Source organism: Eptatretus burgeri, chromosome 21 (assembly GCF_056783735.1).
Source record: "Eptatretus burgeri isolate ZD-2024b chromosome 21, Ebu_testis_v1, whole genome shotgun sequence".
Taxonomy (NCBI): Eukaryota; Metazoa; Chordata; class Myxini; order Myxiniformes; family Myxinidae; genus Eptatretus; species Eptatretus burgeri.
Genome location: NC_140981.1, coordinates 959,082 through 977,924, shown reverse-complemented (window position 1 = coordinate 977,924; position 18,843 = coordinate 959,082). Strand labels below are relative to the sequence as shown.

Below are 18,843 nucleotides of genomic sequence, written 5' to 3'. Positions count from 1 at the left end.
CCTCCCACGATAACACTGCGAACATGAAAATGAGACAAATAATAATTATAATAACAAGTAAACAGGTCGACTCGATCACTTCGATCGACCAATAGGACGTCCGAGTTTAGACCACGCCCACGGAGAGTGCAGCTTTGCCGTAAGATTCTTCAACGTCACGTGATCACCGCCGCCTGACGTCACGTCACGTCACGACCAATGATCGGTGCCCCATGAATGCTTGGATGACACATTTCAAATTCCTGTTCAAACGTTCCACCCAATCAGCTTGAAGAACGTCCGTTCAACACGTTCAGACCAGCACGAAGGGCTGACAAGGCCTTTGATGGGAATCGTGGTCCGTTACCGGTGACCGGTCGTCCAGGGGGACCGTCGCGACGGAAGAGGACAACTCCTGATGTCGCTGACAATCGGTGGCCACCATCAACGATTCTTGGTGATACCACTGAAGGGTTTCAGGTGATCGAAGTTACCTGCACTCAGTTTACAATGGTGTTCGATTCTCGTCATTGTGACGTCATGATTTGTGAGGTTACCGACGCACGTCCACAGCGACAGGTAAAACTTTGGGCCGAGGGTTACACCGAGGCCATGGAGAGGTTGACGACGTGACCGGCCGTGAAGAGAATGATGACGTCACAGGCCTGAAGAGGTTGATGATGTCACAGGCTGTGGAGAGGTTGATGACGCGCCGTTAACATGCTGTGAGGATAACCGGGTAGGGGTAAGGGATCAGAAATAGAACTGATGCAGCACCGACTTACCTTCGTGTGTTGAGGAAACGAGAGACAGCCACTACCTCTGGCATGTTGCTAAGAAACCTGTACAAAGTAACCTCTTACTGGAAATAGGGGCCACTGCATCAGGCGCACAGCCGTGCTCCCAGCAATGATGCAACCAGCAGCCGCAGGCTGCATACGAAATAATAGTAAACCTACCTGGTGGGTTACATGGTGACTGCCATTAAACTCCTTCACCTACCTGGTGGTTTACCTGGTGAAATAAAGACCACATGCCCCAAAATAAATAATTATACATTTGAACAACTCGTGCTTCCTCAAAAGAACGCGTGTGTGTGTGTGTGTGTGTATACAGTGTGTGTGTGTGTGTGTGTGTGTGTGTGTGTGTGTGTGTGTGTGTGTGTGTGTGTGTGTGTGTGTGTGTGTGTGTGTGTGTGTGTGTGTGTGTGTGTGTGTGTGTGTGTGTGTGTTGCTGGGAACCTGAGGATGTGCCTTTCCAAGGTTTGATATTAATCGGACAAGTGGTTCCCAAGTTATGGCCATTTGTTTACCAACCAATGACAGGACACGTTGCTGCGTGGGCCGGTGCGCGGCCGGCCGACGATGACGTCACGGGCCGTGCCCGTTACATGGCAGCGAATGTCATGACAAGCAAAGACAGGGAGGTAAACTTGATTTTAATTAACTCTGTGTGTGGAAGTGTGGTTGTCGCGAGAACGCGAGAGCGAAGGAACGGCCTGTGTGGTTGTTGTTTCTGGCACGCGGTTTGAAAGTTTTTTTGTTTGCACGTACGGCCAGGCATGTACGGGCACGCACCTCCGGGCACGCACCTACGGGCATGCACTTACGGGCATGCACTAGTTCATTCACATTTAACAATCATTACCCAACCACTCTCAGGTGTATCCTAATCACGGGGATCGGGCGGCGCTGGAAGTGTCACAAAGAGGTCAGGGCAGCACCACCATGGCCGGTGGTGTGAAGACTGACGTCACACCAGTTGCCATGGCGACAGTTTCGGTCACTGCGGATTACGAAAAAAAATTTGGACGGGAGGTTGGTCATGTCCCCTCTTGAGCACGACCTTTGGAGCTTCCTGTTAAATTAAATTCCCGTCTTGGCAGATGACACGAAGCAAAACAACATGGCCGTCGCTTAATCACAAAATGGCGGATCCGCTCCCTGACCTCCAGTTCACATGATCTCTAAGAACCAATGGAAGGGCTCGGCAAAGAACACTCGCAAGGGAGTAATTGAAGCCGTCCATCCGGGGCGGCGCGTCAGCAATCAACAATGGCAGCGAATGCACAACACTCCCCGCCTGGTATCATGAATATACCACGACATGTACATAATAAAACAACGAGGGAACTTTATTCAAGAGTCCTCAGTTGATTTGTCTCGTTCGCATGTGACAACAGTGACATTGTCTCAGAAACAGGTCTCAGGAAGACTTTGGCCGTTCCTCCCTTGATGACCGACTTCCACTTTACGGACCTTTCTGTCGCTTTCTGTGTTGTATCCTGCGCTCACTACAACCTCCATTTCCATCATGGCCACGCTACAACACCGCAAAAAGCCCCGTCCTCACTTCCCAAACACAGGGATGGCTATAAGGGGTTGTTACAAACAGGGGGATCTTACACGACCCCCCACCCCCTGCATGGGGGGAACAAAAATACACCTTCGCACTACAGACGCCCTGACTTAAAGTGACGTCATTGTCACTCCTCACCGCGTCGCACGGCCCACGCTGAGCTATGTATTCCTATCACAGCTCGAGTCATTTGTCCTACATAACACTGCCCCCTCCCTCCCCACCGGAATCACTGCTCCTGCAAGGTTCAATGCAGGGGTTACCATTCCAGCCGTAGCTCTTTCAGGCTAACATTTACCCCCCGTGGCTGCCCCCTGCGTGGCTGCTTCGAGTAATATATTTATGTATAACCTTCTGGTGAAGTCCCTGAGCTACCCACACTTTTGTCATACTCAACCACCTCAAGCATGGCATCGTTCCTCCACCCGCAATACCCCCTCCCTCAGTGGTTCAACCACTTGCGGTGTGCACACTCATGGCCGGGCCTGCGAACCATGACGTCAAAGGATTATCCTCAGCGTTGAACAAACAACCTTGACACCGATTTATAAATCCAGATACCATTGATCATTTTGGCAATCGTTGATCACGTGATATCGTGTACGTCTGCAATGTGTGTCTGTCAATGTTAATCGTTGTATTGATTTGTGGATGATTCGCATGTTTTACAGACTTTGTGTGTTGTTATCATTTAACTGCAATTCCTTTCTCTCTGATGAAGGGACACCTGCCAGGGACAGGCCACAAACACCTCTCTTGGGAGAGATACGATCGATCGATGAGGATGGCCGACCAGGGCGATGCGACACCAAAGTGGTCGTTCACAGTCAAATCTCATTCTCTTGGAGTCAGGTGTGAAACCAGCTCACCCATACAGGTACAGCACCTGGAGCAGCTGTGATGCAGTGCCCCCTTCCACCATGCTCAGCCCTATCTGAAAAATCTGGCCAGGGTAGCCTATCCCAATGGTCTATTGGAATGAAAAGGCACACAGGATTATTAACCTCCACACATGAATGATAGCAAACTGGACGGCCAGCTTTACGTTCCTCCGAAGGGACGGCGCGTTTATTGATGGTGGAACATTGGAAGTTAATAAATATTTTATAAATAACAATAACAACGTGGAGCGTAAAAGTTAACAGGAACCGAAAAAAGGGGTAAAAGTTAACAAGTTCATTGGGTTTACAAAGGAAATCAATCTCCAAATCAATCCCCAAGATGACATCACAGGTCAACAATCTCCAAATGAAGAGAAAATCAATCTCCAAGATGACATCACAGGTCAACAATCTCCAAATGAAGAGAAAATCAATCTCCAAGATGACATCACAGGTCAACAATCTCCAAATGAAGAGAAAATCAATCTCCAAGATGACATCACAGGTCAACAATCTCCAAATGAAGAGAAAATCAATCTCCAAGATGACATCACAGGTCAACAATCTCCAAATGAAGAGAAAATCAATCTCCAAGATGACATCACAGGTCAACAATCTCCAAATGAAGAGAAAATCAATCTCCAAGATGACATCACAGGTCAACAATCTCCAAATGAAGAGAAAATCAATCTCCAAGATGACATCACAGGTCAACAATCTCCAAATGAAGAGAAAATCAATCTCCAAGATGACATCACAGGTCAACAATCTCCAAATGAAGAGAAAATCAATCTCCAAGATGACATCACAGGTCAACAATCTCCAAATGAAGAGAAAATCAATCTCCAAGATGACATCACAGGTCAACAATCTCCAAAATGACATCACGGATAGACAATCCCCAAGATGACATCATGGGTCGAGAATCTTCAAGATGACATCACGGGTCGACAATCCCCAAGATGACATCACAGGTTGAGAATCCCCAAGATGACTTCACGGGTCAAGAATCTCCAAGATGACATCACGGGTCAACAATCCCCAAGATGACATCACGGGTCGAGAATCTTCAAGATGACATCATGGGTCGACACAATCCCCAAGATGACATCACAGGTTGAGAATCCCCAAGATGACTTCACGGGTCGAGAATCTTCAAGATGACATCACGGGTCGACAATCCCCAAGATGACATCACAGGTTGAGAATCCCCAAGATGACTTCACGAGTCAAGAATCTCCAAGATGACATCATGGGTCGAAAATCTTCAAGATGACATCATGGGTCGAGAATCTCCAAGATGACATCACGAGTCGAGAATCCCCAAGATGACATCACGGGTCAACAATCTCCAAGATGACATCACGGGTCGACAATCTCCAAGATGACATCACGGGTCGAGAATCTCCAAGATGACATCACGGGTCAAGAATCCTCAAGATGACATCACGGGTCGAGAATCCCCAAGATGACATCACGGGTCGAGAATCCCCAAGATGACATCACGTGTCGAGAATCTCCAAGATGACATCACGGGTCGAGAATCTCCAAGATGACATCACGGGTCGAGAATCCCCAAGATGACATCACGGGTCGAGAATCCCCAAGATGACATCACGAGTCAAGAATCTCCAAGATGACATCATGGGTCGAAAATCTTCAAGATGACATCATGGGTCGAGAATCTCCAAGATGACATCACGAGTCGAGAATCCCCAAGATGACATCACGGGTCGACAATCTCCAAGATGACATCATGGGTCGACAATCTCCAAGATGACATCACGGGTCGAGAATCTCCAAGATGACATCACGGGTCAAGAATCCTCAAGATGACATCACGGGTCGAGAATCCCCAAGATGACATCACGGGTCGAGAATCCCCAAGATGACATCACGTGTCGAGAATCTCCAAGATGACATCACGGGTCGAGAATCTCCAAGATGACATCACGGGTCGAGAATCCCCAAGATGACATCACGGGTCGAGAATCCCCAAGATGACATCACGGGTCGAGAATCTCCAAGATGACATCATGGGTCGAGAATCTTCAAGATGACATCATGGGTCGAGAATCTCCAAAATGACATCACGGGTCGAGAATCTCCAAGATGACATCACGGGTCGAGAATCTTCAAGATGACATCATGGGTCGAGAATCTCCAAGATGACATCACGGGTCGAGAATCCCCAAGATGACATCACGGGTCGAGAATCTCCAAGATGACATCACGGGTCAAGAATCCCCAAGATGACATCACGGGTCGAGAATCTCCAAGATGACATCACGGGTCGAGAATCTCCAAGATGACATCACGGGTCGAGAATCCCCAAGATGACATCACGGGTCGAGAATCCCCAAGATGACATCACGGGTCGAGAATCCCCAAGATGACATCACGGGTCGAGAATCTCCAAGATGACATCACGGGTCGAGAATCCCCAAGATGACATCACGGGTCGACAATCTCCAAGATGACATCACGGGTCGAGAATCCACAAGATGACATCACGGGTCGAGAATCCCCAAGATGACATCACAGGTCGAGAATCTCCAAGATGACATCATGGGTCGACAATCCCCAAGATGACATCACGGATCGAATAAGTACACCTGAGGACGTTACAATGTCGCACAATAAATATAACAATATAAAACCACAATCAACTCAAGGCGTTCGTCAAAGCAAAACACCGGGATTGGTCCATCACCATAAAACGGGTGAGGGATTCAAACGTATTGAAACTTCCCTTTGATACATTCACAGTTTGGGTGAACCACAGACAACCATGGTTCGTCGACCTCTCTCCTTGTCCGTCCTTGCCTTGTTATCCACCTGTTCTCACCGTGCCACGCTTTACCTGTTCACCCTTGGCTCTCGTTCATTGGCTTGCTTCTCCTTTGCCTTTACCACCTGCACACGAACAGAGGCAAGCGTGACTTAAGTATAGAAGTCCAGTCAGCCACGGAAGGGGTGGAGGGGGATGGAAGGGGGGAGGGGGGGAGGGGAGGATGAGGTTTTGATAACTCCCTCCTTCAATGGAGGGTGAACGTGCGTGTGACGTCACCACGTTTGCTGTCCGCCATCTTGGAGTACCAACAAACGAAGCGAAACGACACGTGCACCGTGCATCGTTGTGAGTGTAAAACTGTTGTTCCACACATGAACTGCATTGATGAATCCTGAAACTGCATCATCGTTTGGAGTCTTTTAATTATTTTCAGGAAACAGAAGTTTGCAACATTCATCAGTGGTACTGAGAAGGTCAACCGTGAAATGGCTCTCAAGAAGAGGAGGATCGGGAGAGGAGAACAGAGAATTTCAAAATGAACGGACTGAATCCTTCACGTTCATATCAAGTTCGGCTGGGCTCCATTTTTATGGCTCATTTGCCGTGAGAAATTCACCAACAACAACAAAAAAATCCCGTTGGTGATGCCAGAGAGAGAGAGAGAGAGAGAGAGAGAGAGAGCGAGAGAGAGAGAGAGAGAGAGAGAGAGAGAGAGAGAGAGAGAGAGAGAGAGAGAGAGAGAGAGAGAGAGAGAGAGAGAGAGAGAGAGAGAGAGAGAGAGAGAGAGAGAGAGAGAGAGAGAGAGAGAGAGAGAGAGAGAGAGAGAGAGAGAGAGAGAGAGAGAGAGAGAGAGAGAGAGAGAGAGAGAGAGAGAGAGAGAGAGAGAGAGAGAGAGAGAGAGAGCCATGAAGTAGCTGAAGCACAAAGCAGACCAAAGTGAGAACACACTCACAAAAATGGATGAAATCACCGAGTCGCACAACTCCCGCCAGTTATGCGGCAACTCAAGAGATTGTGAAACGAGGAAAGCCGTTCACAGATGGTGAGAATGTAAGAGTGCTTCATTAAAGTATCAGAGCAGCTGAAACAGTGATTTCAAAAAACAAAAACGAAATTGTTCAAAAAAAAAATAGAGACTCTGAGTCATCGAAGTCTGCAAAGACGGTGAGGGACAGAAAAGTAAAAATGGCAACAGACATCACCAGTCAGCAGATGAAGGACAATGATTCAGCTCCGGGCTTCTCCATCGCTTGTGACGAGTCGTGTGATGTTGACGACGTTGCACAGGTTGCTCTTCTCGGCAGGTACGAGAATTCCGAAGGACCCCAAGAGGAGCCCATTGAATTGCTGCCCCTCAAAGGCCAAACAAGGGGAGAAGATATTTCGTCGACTGTTGTTGACGACTGCCTAAAGACGAAATAAATAAGCACCGGCCATGTCATCTCAGTCGCGAAGGCACAGATTGTTGAGGGAGTGGCGATGGTGGGATTGTTCGCTTGGTGGAGGAGTGGACAATTGGGGGTCGTGGAGTGGTGGGTGCGTTGGAATCCCACAGTGACCGCGAACGGGAGGAGCCGCGACAAGTCCATCGACGCAGCATCTCAGTTGACTCCACCCAAGCGATGCTGCGCGAACATCGCATCAAACGACTCCCGCCCGTTCCACTTGTCGCTCCCAAGGGTCATGCATTCCCCGACGCCACGGCAGCCCCCTCACAACACTCCTCTCAAGACACTCTCACCACGGCTCGTGCTGCTTTTCCTTTTCTCAACGTCGGTAACGATGACTCACAAGATCAAGTCTCCTGACCACATCCACGTACCAGGTGTACCAGGTAAGATTTGGTCTCCTCCGTACCTCACTCTCCTGTGAGGACACCACGGTGTCCCAAACGCACACCGACGATCTTCCGAACGCACAGCACGAAAACGCACGAGGTGCAGCATGTGAAGCTCCTCATGAAGACCGAAGGGTCCGTCGAGAGACATCGCCGGACGACCACACAGACGTCGCGTTGGGAGCCCTGAAATGCTGATAGCTCCTCCAGCGGTTGTGCTCTAACCGCATGAAACCACTTCTCCGAGTGCACCTCCAGAGACATGACAGGAGTGAAGAGACATCTTCAATTTCTTCATATCATCTGTATAACGCAGTTTTACTCAGTGAATTGAACTAATGTTCGACTATTTCTTTACAGAAACGAGTTCCTGGGTCTTGTACGACAATTAACTCTGCCTCGAACCCAGGGAGCACACACAAACTTCTCGATTATCAAAGAGGACAAATTGTTGGCCATTTGGAATGCGCAGTCAGCCAGCAGCATCAGAGAGCTCAGAACCTTGGCATTCCGCTTTCTACGGTCAATAGGGTGATCGAGCAATTCATCAGAACACGTGTGGGTTGATAAGTTTGTATCTCGGTGGATTGTTTTTTGAGGAGTTGTGTTGTGTCAAACCTGTGGAGTGTCCACGCCATCTCTACGGAGGAAGTCTCGCGTCTTCCTGAGGAGTCCAACGACTTCTTAATAACAACAATACGTGGTTCCCTCATAAGGACCTTCAACGCACAAGACCGGAGAGGAGACGGGAGAAGACAGAAAGACCACCGACCAGCCTGCGGTGAGAGAGTGAGAGGCCCAAAGACTCAGCCTCATCGCGGGAGATTTTGAAGGCCTTGTTTCCACTTCGTCAAGCTGAGCAAGATGTGAGGAAGGGGAGCCAGTCCAGAGGGGACAACAGTACTCCATCAAGCTGCGGATGAACACCTTGCAAGTGGATAGGACTTCAGGTGTGGCAAGGAAGGACTTTGCACGAGGGAGGATTCCCAGTCGGCGACTGGCTTTGAAGGCCAGGTTTGAAATGTGGCTTTCCCAGGAAAGATCATGGCAGATAGTGAGACCCAGAAGCTTGAAAGAAAAGACTTCTTCCAGAGGATTGTTGAGAAAGTGGATAGGGGGGGGGTTCTAAACGGTCCTTTCGGAGAGACATGGTGAGAGTGTGAGATTTGTCCAGATTGAAGGACATGTTCCACGTGTTGGACCAGTTTGTGATTTTACCCAGATCTGCAGTGAGTGAAGAAGCTGCTGCTTGCCGGTCTGATGGATGACAGATGGTACAGCAGAGGGTGGAGTCATCAACAAAGAGAGAAAGAGGATTTTCCAGAGAGTCAGAGAGATCATTGATGAAAACCAGAAAAAGAACAGGGTGCAGAACGCCACCTTGAGGAACTCCAGCCTGGACAGGAAGAGGGGATGAAAGAACTCCATTTAGGGCCACACGTTGACTGCGACAGGAGAGGAAGTCTGCGAGCCAGAAGTGGAGATGGCCTTGGATACCATAGGAAGAGAGTTTGGTGAGCAGGGCAGGGTGCCAGACCGTGTCAAAAGCAGGTGATGTCTCGGGATGTGGCTCTGATTTAATGTCCTGCATTGAGGACCTCCATCCATTGTTGAGAGAGCAGAAGCAGCATATCCAGGGTCGAGTGACCTGGTCTGAAACCAAATTGATGATTGGAAATCAAGCCATTGGAGAAGAGGGAAGGATTTAATGTCTTAAGCGATGATGGATTCCAGAACTTTGCTGATGATTGGGAGAAGGTTGATTAGTCTGTAGTTGCAGGGATCTGTTTTTGCACCTTTTTTATGCAGGGCAGTGATGTTTGCTGATTTCCAAGCAGATGGAAGATAACCTTGAGCAAATGAGAGGGTGAATAGAACAGAGCGAGGGTGAGCAAGAGCAGAGGAGCAGGTTTTTAGGACACGTGGGCTGATGCCGTCTGGACCAGTTGCAGAATTTGAGTCGAGAATCTTGTTGCAACAACAACCAAAACGTTTTATAACGAAAAATTAAACCATAATATCGATAAGATTAATAAATAACGCTTTCCAAGACTTAGGCGGGGGTTCACCGAACCTCGGATAGTCTGCTGATCTCGTGTTCTGTGACAAACAAGTAATGCCAAGTAGACTGTGGGTATTCGAAGAAGAAGAAGAAGACGAAGCAGCTTACCTTGTTGATGGCAATGGAGAAAGTTTTCATGCTTTCAAACATCTCAGTAAAGTGCTCTTCGAATGCTTTTGCAACCTCGAGGACATCTTGTAAACCTCCATCCTGCGGGTGGTGGAACAAACAAAACCATGTCACGTGGAGCTTTGAGCGGTGTATAGAGTGCCGGTCCCGTTGGTTGTGAAAGGAAACTTAACCTTCATTCCCGTTTGATCTTCATCCGTGAACTGCTCGGAAGTTTGCGCTTTCAAATCTCGGCTCGTCTTTAAAATGCCTACAAAAGATTGTAAATTAGAGGATTCCGAAGGAAAATCTTTCACGCAACTCAATGGGAAGGGAATATTTTGGGAACGTAACAAAATGGTAAAGAAGAACAGGCGTGAACACAACATTTGCTTCTGTTGAAAGTTCTTGGAGCATGTTACATGATAGATTGCTTGTCTTAAGTTCTTCAAATCAAAAAGTAACTGAAGAGTACAATTTGATGCAAATGCATCAATGGATATGATTCTGCCCACACGAGATGTCAACCCACTGTCAACACATCTGATCTCAATTAAAGGTCACATGAAAAATTAAAGGTTCCATAAGAGGGAAGGAGACAGGGGGAGAGAGAGAGAGAGAGAGAGAGAGAGAGAGAGAGAGAGAGAGAGAGAGAGAGAGAGAGAGAGAGAGAGAGAGAGAGAGAGAGAGAGAGAGAGAGAGAGAGAGAGAGAGAGAGAGAGAGAGAGAGAGAGAGAGAGAGAGAGAGAGAGAGAGAGAGAGAGAGAGAGAGAGAGAGAGAGAGAGAGAGAGAGAGAGAGAGAGAGAGAGAGAGAGAGAGAGAGAGAGAGAGAGAGAGAGAGAGAGAGAGAGAGAGAGAGAGAGAGAGAGAGAGAGAGAGAGAGAGAGAGAGAGAGAGAGAGAGACACCACAGCTCACCAGGATTTTTATAACCCCGACTAGGGGAGGTGTTCTGATCCGCCTGTCGTACGCTCAATGGCCGCCAGGTGTGGGGGACACTCTTATCTTTGGTGAGCTCCGTGGCTTTCCACACTGATCTCTCATCTGGACCATGTGGTGGTTTCTGCCGCTCCTTTGTCGTTGAGCCACGTGGCTCCTCCGTATGCTGACCCTCCATTTGGACCACCTTGAAGCTTGGCACTGCTTAATGGAAATTTACACATCAAGCTGGATCACAGGCAAAACCAATCCCCTCTGCCAACTACTCTTTCCATGTTCCATGGTGTTGACACATTTCACAAATACAAACTTTTCAACATCAACATCGATTAACATCGATGTTTGAACAAGGTGCACACCTTCGAGTTCAGATACCTCTTCGTTAGAGGACCATCGACGGGCTGTCCCGACAGCGTGGACGTGGCGGTGGTCCTGCATCGGAGTGCCTGCGAACACGGACTGGTGATGTGACCTCCTGATCGTAAGGAAACCGTTATACAACTTGCACAAGACCCTCGAGAGCTAAACCAGGCTACACCACACCTGGGGGGCCGAATCGAGGTAAAATATGATATTTGGTGTCTGTCAGTCCATGATACATTCGGCCGTTACTTACGCAATGTGAATTAAACTTGCCAGGGTGACGAGGGGTCACACGAGGTTATAGTGACTCAATTGCCCCCCCCGCCCTTCCCCAAGAGGGTTTTCCACCTTGGACGAACTCTGTGTCAAGGTGTATAAATAGCTTATCACGGCGTTCCGTGGGGAACATCTACAGGAAGTAAAAAATTTTTTTTATCATCACAAGCTATTCAGTCAATTCCATCCAATCCTTGATTACCTTTACAAACAGTCACAACTGTCGTTTAACACGAAACTGAAAGAAATTTGGAGGAAACCCGACGTCTTTGAGGCACTCTGTGCTCATCACGTCCACCACACACCAACGGATCCGAGCCATCTCGACTTCCTCGGCCTCGAGGTCGGCCGCCAGCTCGGCCACAATGGTCTTTACAAAAAGAAGGTGCTTCGACGAGTCGTTACGTACAGATGATGGTGTCTGTCTGTCCGCGATACATTCAGTCGTCACCATTGCCTGTCCGATGTTTCCAGCCACGATCAGATTATACGTGGACTGAACATGGATTGTTTATAACTTATATGTTGTGGCTTAACTTAGACTTAACTGTTTATAACTTAACTTATACGTTTATAACTTATAGAACTCATGTGATTTCTCCTGGCCTCAGCTTCAAGGGTGACGTGCGATATTGCCCCCGACACTCTTTTGGCCCAACGTTGACCGAGATCAGATGGATTGTTTATAACTTATATGTTCTGGCTTAACTTATACTTATACTTAACTGTTTATAACTTAACTTACACTTATAACTTTTACGTTTATAACTTATATAACTTATATGTGATTTCTCCTGGCCTCAGCTTCAAGGGTGACGTGCGATATTGTCCCCGACACTCTTTTGGCCCAACGTTGACCGAGATCAGATGGATTGTTTATAACTTATATGTTGTGGCTTAACTTATACTTATACTTAACTGTTTATAACTTAACTTATACTTATAACTTATACGTTTATAACTTATATAACTTATATGTGATTTCTCCTGGCCTCAGCTTCAAGGGTGTCGTGCGATATTGCCCCCGACACTCTTTTGGCCCAACGTTGACTTTGATCAGATGGATTGTTTATAACTTATATGTTGTGGCTTAACTTATACTTATACTTAACTGTTTATAACTTAACTTATACTAATAACCTATACGTTTATAACTTATATAACTTATATGTGATTTCTCCTGGCCTCAGCTTCAAGGGTGTCATACGATATTGTCCCCGACACTCTTTTGGCCCAACGTTGACCTCGATCAGATGGATTGTTTATAACTTATATGTTCTGGCTTAACTTATACTTATACTTAACTGTTTATAACTTAACTTACACTTATAACTTTTACGTTTATAACTTATATAACTTATATGTGATTTCTCCTGGCCTCAGCTTCAAGGGTGTCATACGATATTGTCCCCGACACTCTTTTGGCCCAACGTTGACCTAGATCAGATGGATTGTTTATAACTGATACGTTGGGGCTTCATATGTGATCTCTCCCGGCCCTGAAACTGCACTGCTCTGCGGGAGGCTCTGGCAGAGACGGCTCGGTTGAACCCTTCACGGTTACCCCATCCATCAGGCACGACGTACAAGGTCTCCCTCTTCGCCTTCTTCCCAGCATGGTTGACTTCTCCAGGCTTTCGTTTCCTGCACATGGCGTGTTCAACCAAAGTATGACGTCTTCCGTTTTAGAATCAGCGCTTCTTCTGTTGTACTTGTTGGTCTAATTTCTTCACGTACTGATTGATTGTTCTTCTCGTAGTCCTTGCTGTTGTTCACATTCGTCTCGAACACCACATTTCTCGAACTGTCAATCTTCTTCCTTTCTCTCTTTTTCACTCTCCACGACTCACATTCAAACAACGTTTCAAGTCGTGGCACTCCCAACCTGTCCACCAGGTTTCGTGTGAATCCATCCATAACTTTTTGAGACATGATGCTACATATCATTTTTGGCCCTCTCTCTCAATCGTGAAGAATCACTTTAAAAATTCTCAGATCCGGATTCGGATCTTCACTAACATTGAGCGTTGCTGTCCTTGACCAGTCACCCACACACACACAAAAAATTTCAGAACAATTGCTTGAAAACCGTGGCCAAAAATCATGTGACAAACAAACAGACAGACAGACAAACCAACATACTTGGTGAAAAAAATTTCGCCAAGTAACAAACAGACAGACAGGGGGTGAAAACTTCACCTTCACCTTCAGTGGTGGAGGTAATAAATCGATAATAAAATCTTAACCCCTTACCCCCTGCCGTTTACGCTCCCACAAACCAAACAAACGAATGGGAGATCCTTAAATAGCGGATTCCTCATTTGCGCCCTCAGACACACCACAATAGAGACAATATCCGGTATCATAGGACAGAAAGAAAGTTGCAGGCCACCCGGTACAAGTAAAGTTTGGCAGGGTGGGTCCGCACGGCCCCGGCAACTCAAAGCGAACGTCCTGTCTGCATCAGCTTGCCATCTTGTTCTCCTCGAGGTGGTTGAATCCAGTTTTATGAGTTTCCTGGCATCTCTTGGCAAGAGGCCGAGTCCCGGGGAATGCTTCTCATCCATCTCGGGCATGTTGTTGGAGTCTCACTTTGCTCGCTCCTCACTTCTGGCTTAACCTCAGCCACCCTCTGTCATCTAAATAGATTCCCTGTCCTCACAGGTTCCTCACATTCTGACAGGTAACCCCACCTGGTTGCCCTCGTTAAATCTTAGCCGGATGTTCACCGTTCTTAACGGTCGTCGTGAATCCCGCTCTTCCCTCACCTGTGGGACTCTCCGTGTCTGTTGTTCGTGCACGAACCTCCAGTTTACCAAGACTGCTGCCCATCGTCACCTCATGCTTTCTTTTGTACCCACTCCCACTCCCCTCTACCCTCCCTTATCCCCTATCCATGTTTTTTTTAACCTCCATGACACTCCGCTTCTGATACTACAATGTTTGTACAAGTTTTGTCCACCCGAGCCCTCGATCCCTCAGTTGATCTGCCAATCTGTTGTTTTTGGGTTCTCCATGAACTTTGACTTCTGTATTAACTAACAAGGGTTAAGATTTTGACCATGCGCAAACTTAGAATACCCACCAGTGATGCTGGCAATCACAAAGGTCTCGGCATGCTTGCGGACCAGTAGTAGATCATCGGAAGGGATGAGTAGGCTGTGCAAGATCTGCTGCACAAAGTCACTCGCCGTAACGGCCACCAAGTCCCATTTCAGGGAATTGAGGATTTTTGTCTCCATTGTCTGTGCGGATGGGTGAGGTGGTGAGAGTGGGACAGATTCGTGAACAGATCAACAAAGTCAGAGGTGTTAAGGTAGCAAAATCACCTGGCAACACGATGGTCTTCAAGCCTACGTATTCAGATCCCCGGCAGGATCGGACATCCCGAAAAACTGCCGTTCTGGTGCAGCACTTCCAGGAGAATTTTGGACTGAACCGAGGTGTAATGGTGCTGCCTCTCCGGCAGGTGTGCAAACGAGCATCAGTTTTGTGATTTTATTTAATTTTTTTTTTGGTAAAATCTGACAAATCAAAGCAGTCGATTCTGAGTATCTCCTCTTCTAATGTTCCAGGTCTGATAATGGTTTTCCCCTGTCACACCGATCAGGTTGACCGATCACGGGGTCAGTGGTTACACTCCCGAGTCAAACAAACCATACCTGGTGTCAGCACGGGCAAAGGTGGAATAATCATTCGACCAGTGAACTCCACGTCTACCGATCCTGACAGGTGCTGAAGGATAGAAACCCATAACACCACCACTTTGTCAAAATCACAACAGCCACCAAGTGGTGGTCAGAGGGCACGCTAGGCCCAACAATGAACACCAAGGTCACCATTAGAAATGCGTGAGCTGATGAAGACCAATTAATAAGTTGACAGTTCGAAAGAGATTCATTCTGGGGGTGCGAAAGAGGGAATTTAACATCCCCGTTATAAACCCTCAACCTCGAAAGCCTGCATCGGGCCCGGCACCGAACCCAGGGCCGTCTCCTTCGGCCCTCAAAGTACCATTAACCCCCCTTGAGAGCAAAACCGCACCATCAACTGCAGTCCCTGGACCAGCTCGGGGGTGCAGGTAACCAGCGTTTCTGCAGAGAGAGAGAGAGGGATTGAGGTGTGCATCTTGGAGACCCTTCGTCGGATCGAAATATCGAGGGGGAATCATACAGGAAGGTAGAGATGGTGTTAAGAACGTCAGAGGTCAAGGGTAGGGTGGACGTTTGAGGGTCACAAGGAGTTTAAAGCATGAAAGGAATATCTGTCTGAGCGTGATAAGTGTGAGTGCAATCAGGATGAGTGTGAACTGTATGAGTGAGAGAAGATGATTGTTTGGAGTTTGATGAAGGCTTGCTCCACCTGTATTTACCTGCACCGTCCAATGGCCATACACCCATGGGTCCAGCCATTAAGTCCGTCTTAGCCCGTTATTGGGGTCTCAACCTCTCTCCTTTTCGTGCTCTCCACCTCCTCCCTTAATTACGTTCCTCGTTCACCCGAAGGTGAACCACCTGTACTCACCTTCAACATCCAAATGACCGGCGTCCGGCGCGCACTCCAAAGCTACTGCCGGTCCTGCAGGAGGATGGGATCGTTGGCGGATGGGACCAGTGGAGCATCGTCATCATCATCATCCTCGGCTCCTCTGAGCATGGGATCGTGATGGATCATCTTCAGACCCCCCTGTGCCGTCAGGTGGAGAGTATAACGTCGGGAAGCCAGGTCAAGGTTACCTGTGAGAGGGAAAAACGTCATTAATTATTATATTATTACACACAAGGTGTGCAACGAGGTAATTATTTTTATTATTATTATTGTTGTTCCATCAGTAAATGAGTGTGTAAGGGTTTATTTGTAAGTGCTGACCACCTCGCGTGTAAATTATTCGATGATAACCAAAGGGTTTTGTTGTTGTTGCTTTGCGGAAACCAACATGAACCTTGAGGACCCTCTTTTTGATAAAAAAATAAATAAAAGTTTGTTTTCATGATGAGGGAGAATTTAAAGTTCGACCAATTGGATAATATGACGAGTTGGCGAAACTGGGAACCGTCAGCGGTGTCCAATCGCAGCCGTCGAGTTATCCCGAGACGTTTTTTTTGAAAAAGACCATTTTGATGGACATTGTAATGGGCTCCGTCTGTCCGTCCCTGTCCGTCTGTCCGTCCGTCACGCTATCTCCTCCTGAACGGTTTGTCCGAAATACTCCAAACTTGGTGTCTGTGATCACCACGTGGCACGAACGTGCAAGAGGTTTTGTCCCGTCCATTCGAAGTTCGTAGAAGAACTTGTACGAGGTACTTGTTGGCGTTTCCAACATCACGAGGTACGAGTATCGTTTGCATGAATTGCAAGGGGACGATGGACGGGTGAACGCGGAGCGGGATTCAAGCCCAGGATCTCGACATCACGAGTTGTTGCTCACAATGGAAACCACAAACACACCGAGTTCCCTGAACTTGTTGACATTAACCACGGTGTTTGTCGATCAGGATTTGTCTCGGCTTACCTGCAAGGTGAGTCGTGTCACGTGATGGAACACGTGCTTGTTTTGTCTTTGCCAACTTCTCCCACAGACTCGGACCCTCAGGTGCTGGGAATGATGGAAGTGAACGTTTCATGTTTTTTTTTTAACAAGGTCGAAGACTCACCGAGGGGAGATGCAAGACGAGTCACGGACACGCATGCAGACAAATACATCGGACAACCTGCGCTTGACCAGACAAACATGGCCGCTGAGCTCAGACCGGGGTGGGTACCGGGGACGCGTACCCTCATCGTACCTCCTTCTCAACATTTTGATGCCACATGGGGTTATGAGATTTGCCCGATTGTGTTTGAGCAGGCTAAATGTCGTAACCAGAGCACGTACAATCATGATGCTGCACCTCATTTAGAAGCTCTTGGGTCCGGGGAGTGCGTGTGGACGTTCACAAACATCGATATTCACGCAATTTTGAGTTACCTGCATTTTCGTTGCTCACACTGGAGGTGTATAGGCTCAGAGTCGCTGGTTTGCACACCTACTGGAAGTTTAGTGTGTGTCTGTGTGTGTGCGTGTGTGTGTGTGTAGGAGGCCACGAGTGATGTTGCAAACAAAGGGATGGTTTGACCGCTTCAAGAAGTGGGACAGTCTCAACAATGTGAAGCTCACAGATGAGCGTGCCTTGGTGGACCAGGTGGCAACCGAAACGTTCCCTGCTCAACTCGCAAAGGCCACCAATGACACGGGAGAACGTACCGTAGTCGGTCTTCAATGGAGGTGAGACCTTTTCTGGAAGAAAATGCCCAAATTAGAAAAAGTTATTTGAACTTTCAACTCAAGGTGAGGGAGGACAGCATCGGGCTTCAAGGCTGAAAAGGACCGGGTTTCGCTTCTCCTCTACGCCGACGGTAGAGAGGACTGCATGACGAAGCCGATGATGCTGTTCCGTGCTCTCAAGGGTAAAAAACAAACAAACACACTCTGTCCGTATTTTGGAGGGACAACAGCGAGGTGTGGGTAACAGCTGCCATCTTTATGGATTCGTCACACAACTGTTTCGCCCCTCAAGTGGAGAGGTACCTGGCAGAGAATCACCTCTCCTTCAAGGTACTTCTGCTGGTGGACAATGCTCCTGGCCACCCCGAGGTGCTCAAGGTGGTCCATCCCAATATGGAGGTCATCTTCCTGCCACCCAACACCACCTCCCTGATCCAACCACTCGACCAAGCGGTAATTTCGACGGAAGAACACGTGATGCATCCTCCGCACCTTCCGTCGCATCTTGGATGACATGGAACCCGACCCCGAACTTACCGTCGGAAAATGTTGGAAGGACTTCAATAAAGCGCACTGACTGCATCGATGCCATCAAAGACTAGCTCGATGAATTCAAAGCCTCCACCATCAATGCTTGCTGGCAAAACCTGTGGCCAGAGGCAGTCAACAACTCCCGAGGTTTTCCCAACACCATGGAAGACGGGATGGGAGAGTTTCCGGGTCGGCATGTGAGGTGAGAGGGGGAGGCTTGGACGACATGGAGCCTGAGGAATTGGAGGAGCTCATCACCTCGCATGGGTAAGACCTGACTGAGGAGGCGTTGGAGGCCTTCATCAATGTTTCTGAGGAGGAGGGCAGTGATGAGGAAGAGGTGGTGAGGCCCAACCTGACTGTCAAGTTCCTGGCTGAGGTGCTGAAGGATGTGAGGACGGTAGCTGGCAGGTTGCAAGATGCCGACCCAGTGATGGAGTGATACCTCCG

At 48.0% G+C, this 18,843-nt stretch overlaps 2 protein-coding genes across 4 annotated transcripts in view; both read right to left on the bottom strand.

Moving 5' to 3' along the window:
- Positions 1 to 18,843, bottom strand: part of LOC147008108 (uncharacterized) — an 88,115-nt gene that overhangs the window by 22,349 nt on the left and 46,923 nt on the right. Inside the window, exon 1 of one of the 2 annotated variants that reach the window (XM_085865595.1) lies at positions 1 to 493. This exon is cut by the window's left edge and continues 264 nt beyond it. The exons of the other annotated variant lie outside the window; for it this stretch is intronic. The gene's annotated coding sequence lies outside the window, so the exon portion shown is untranslated. Of the gene's footprint in view, positions 494 to 18,843 lie in introns of those variants that run through there. 2 annotated transcript variants of the gene reach the window in all.
- On the bottom strand, positions 5,337 to 18,193 carry LOC147008112 (uncharacterized). Of its 2 annotated transcripts, none has more exons than XM_085865589.1 (6): positions 14,683 to 18,193; positions 11,318 to 11,404; positions 10,938 to 11,159; positions 10,214 to 10,290; positions 10,020 to 10,121; positions 5,337 to 6,134 (listed from the first exon to the last, which is right to left on the bottom strand). In XM_085865589.1, exons 1-6 carry the CDS (start codon positions 14,837 to 14,839, stop codon positions 6,078 to 6,080), a joined length of 702 nt encoding a protein of 233 aa, XP_085721715.1. In that variant the 5' UTR covers positions 14,840 to 18,193; the 3' UTR covers positions 5,337 to 6,077. The 2 variants fall into 2 exon arrangements, with proteins under 2 accessions (XP_085721715.1, XP_085721714.1); XM_085865588.1 differs by lacking the exon at positions 5,337 to 6,134 and having other exon boundaries at positions 6,827 to 10,121; positions 14,683 to 14,842; positions 15,260 to 18,193.

What these genes read in the sequence shown, in the direction of transcription:
- LOC147008112 (XM_085865588.1), bottom strand. Translation starts at nt 14,839, where the DNA reads ATGGAGACAAAAATCCTCAATTCCCTGAAATGGGACTTGGTGGCCGTT. An exon ending in AGAGGTATCTGAACTCGAAG is followed by an intron (nt 11,160 to 11,317) that starts GTGTGCACCTTG and finishes TCCATTAAGCAG; the next exon opens with TGCCAAGCTTCAAGGTGGTC. An exon ending in TCGGGGTTATAAAAATCCTG is followed by an intron (nt 10,291 to 10,937) that starts GTGAGCTGTGGT and finishes AATCTTTTGTAG; the next exon opens with GCATTTTAAAGACGAGCCGA.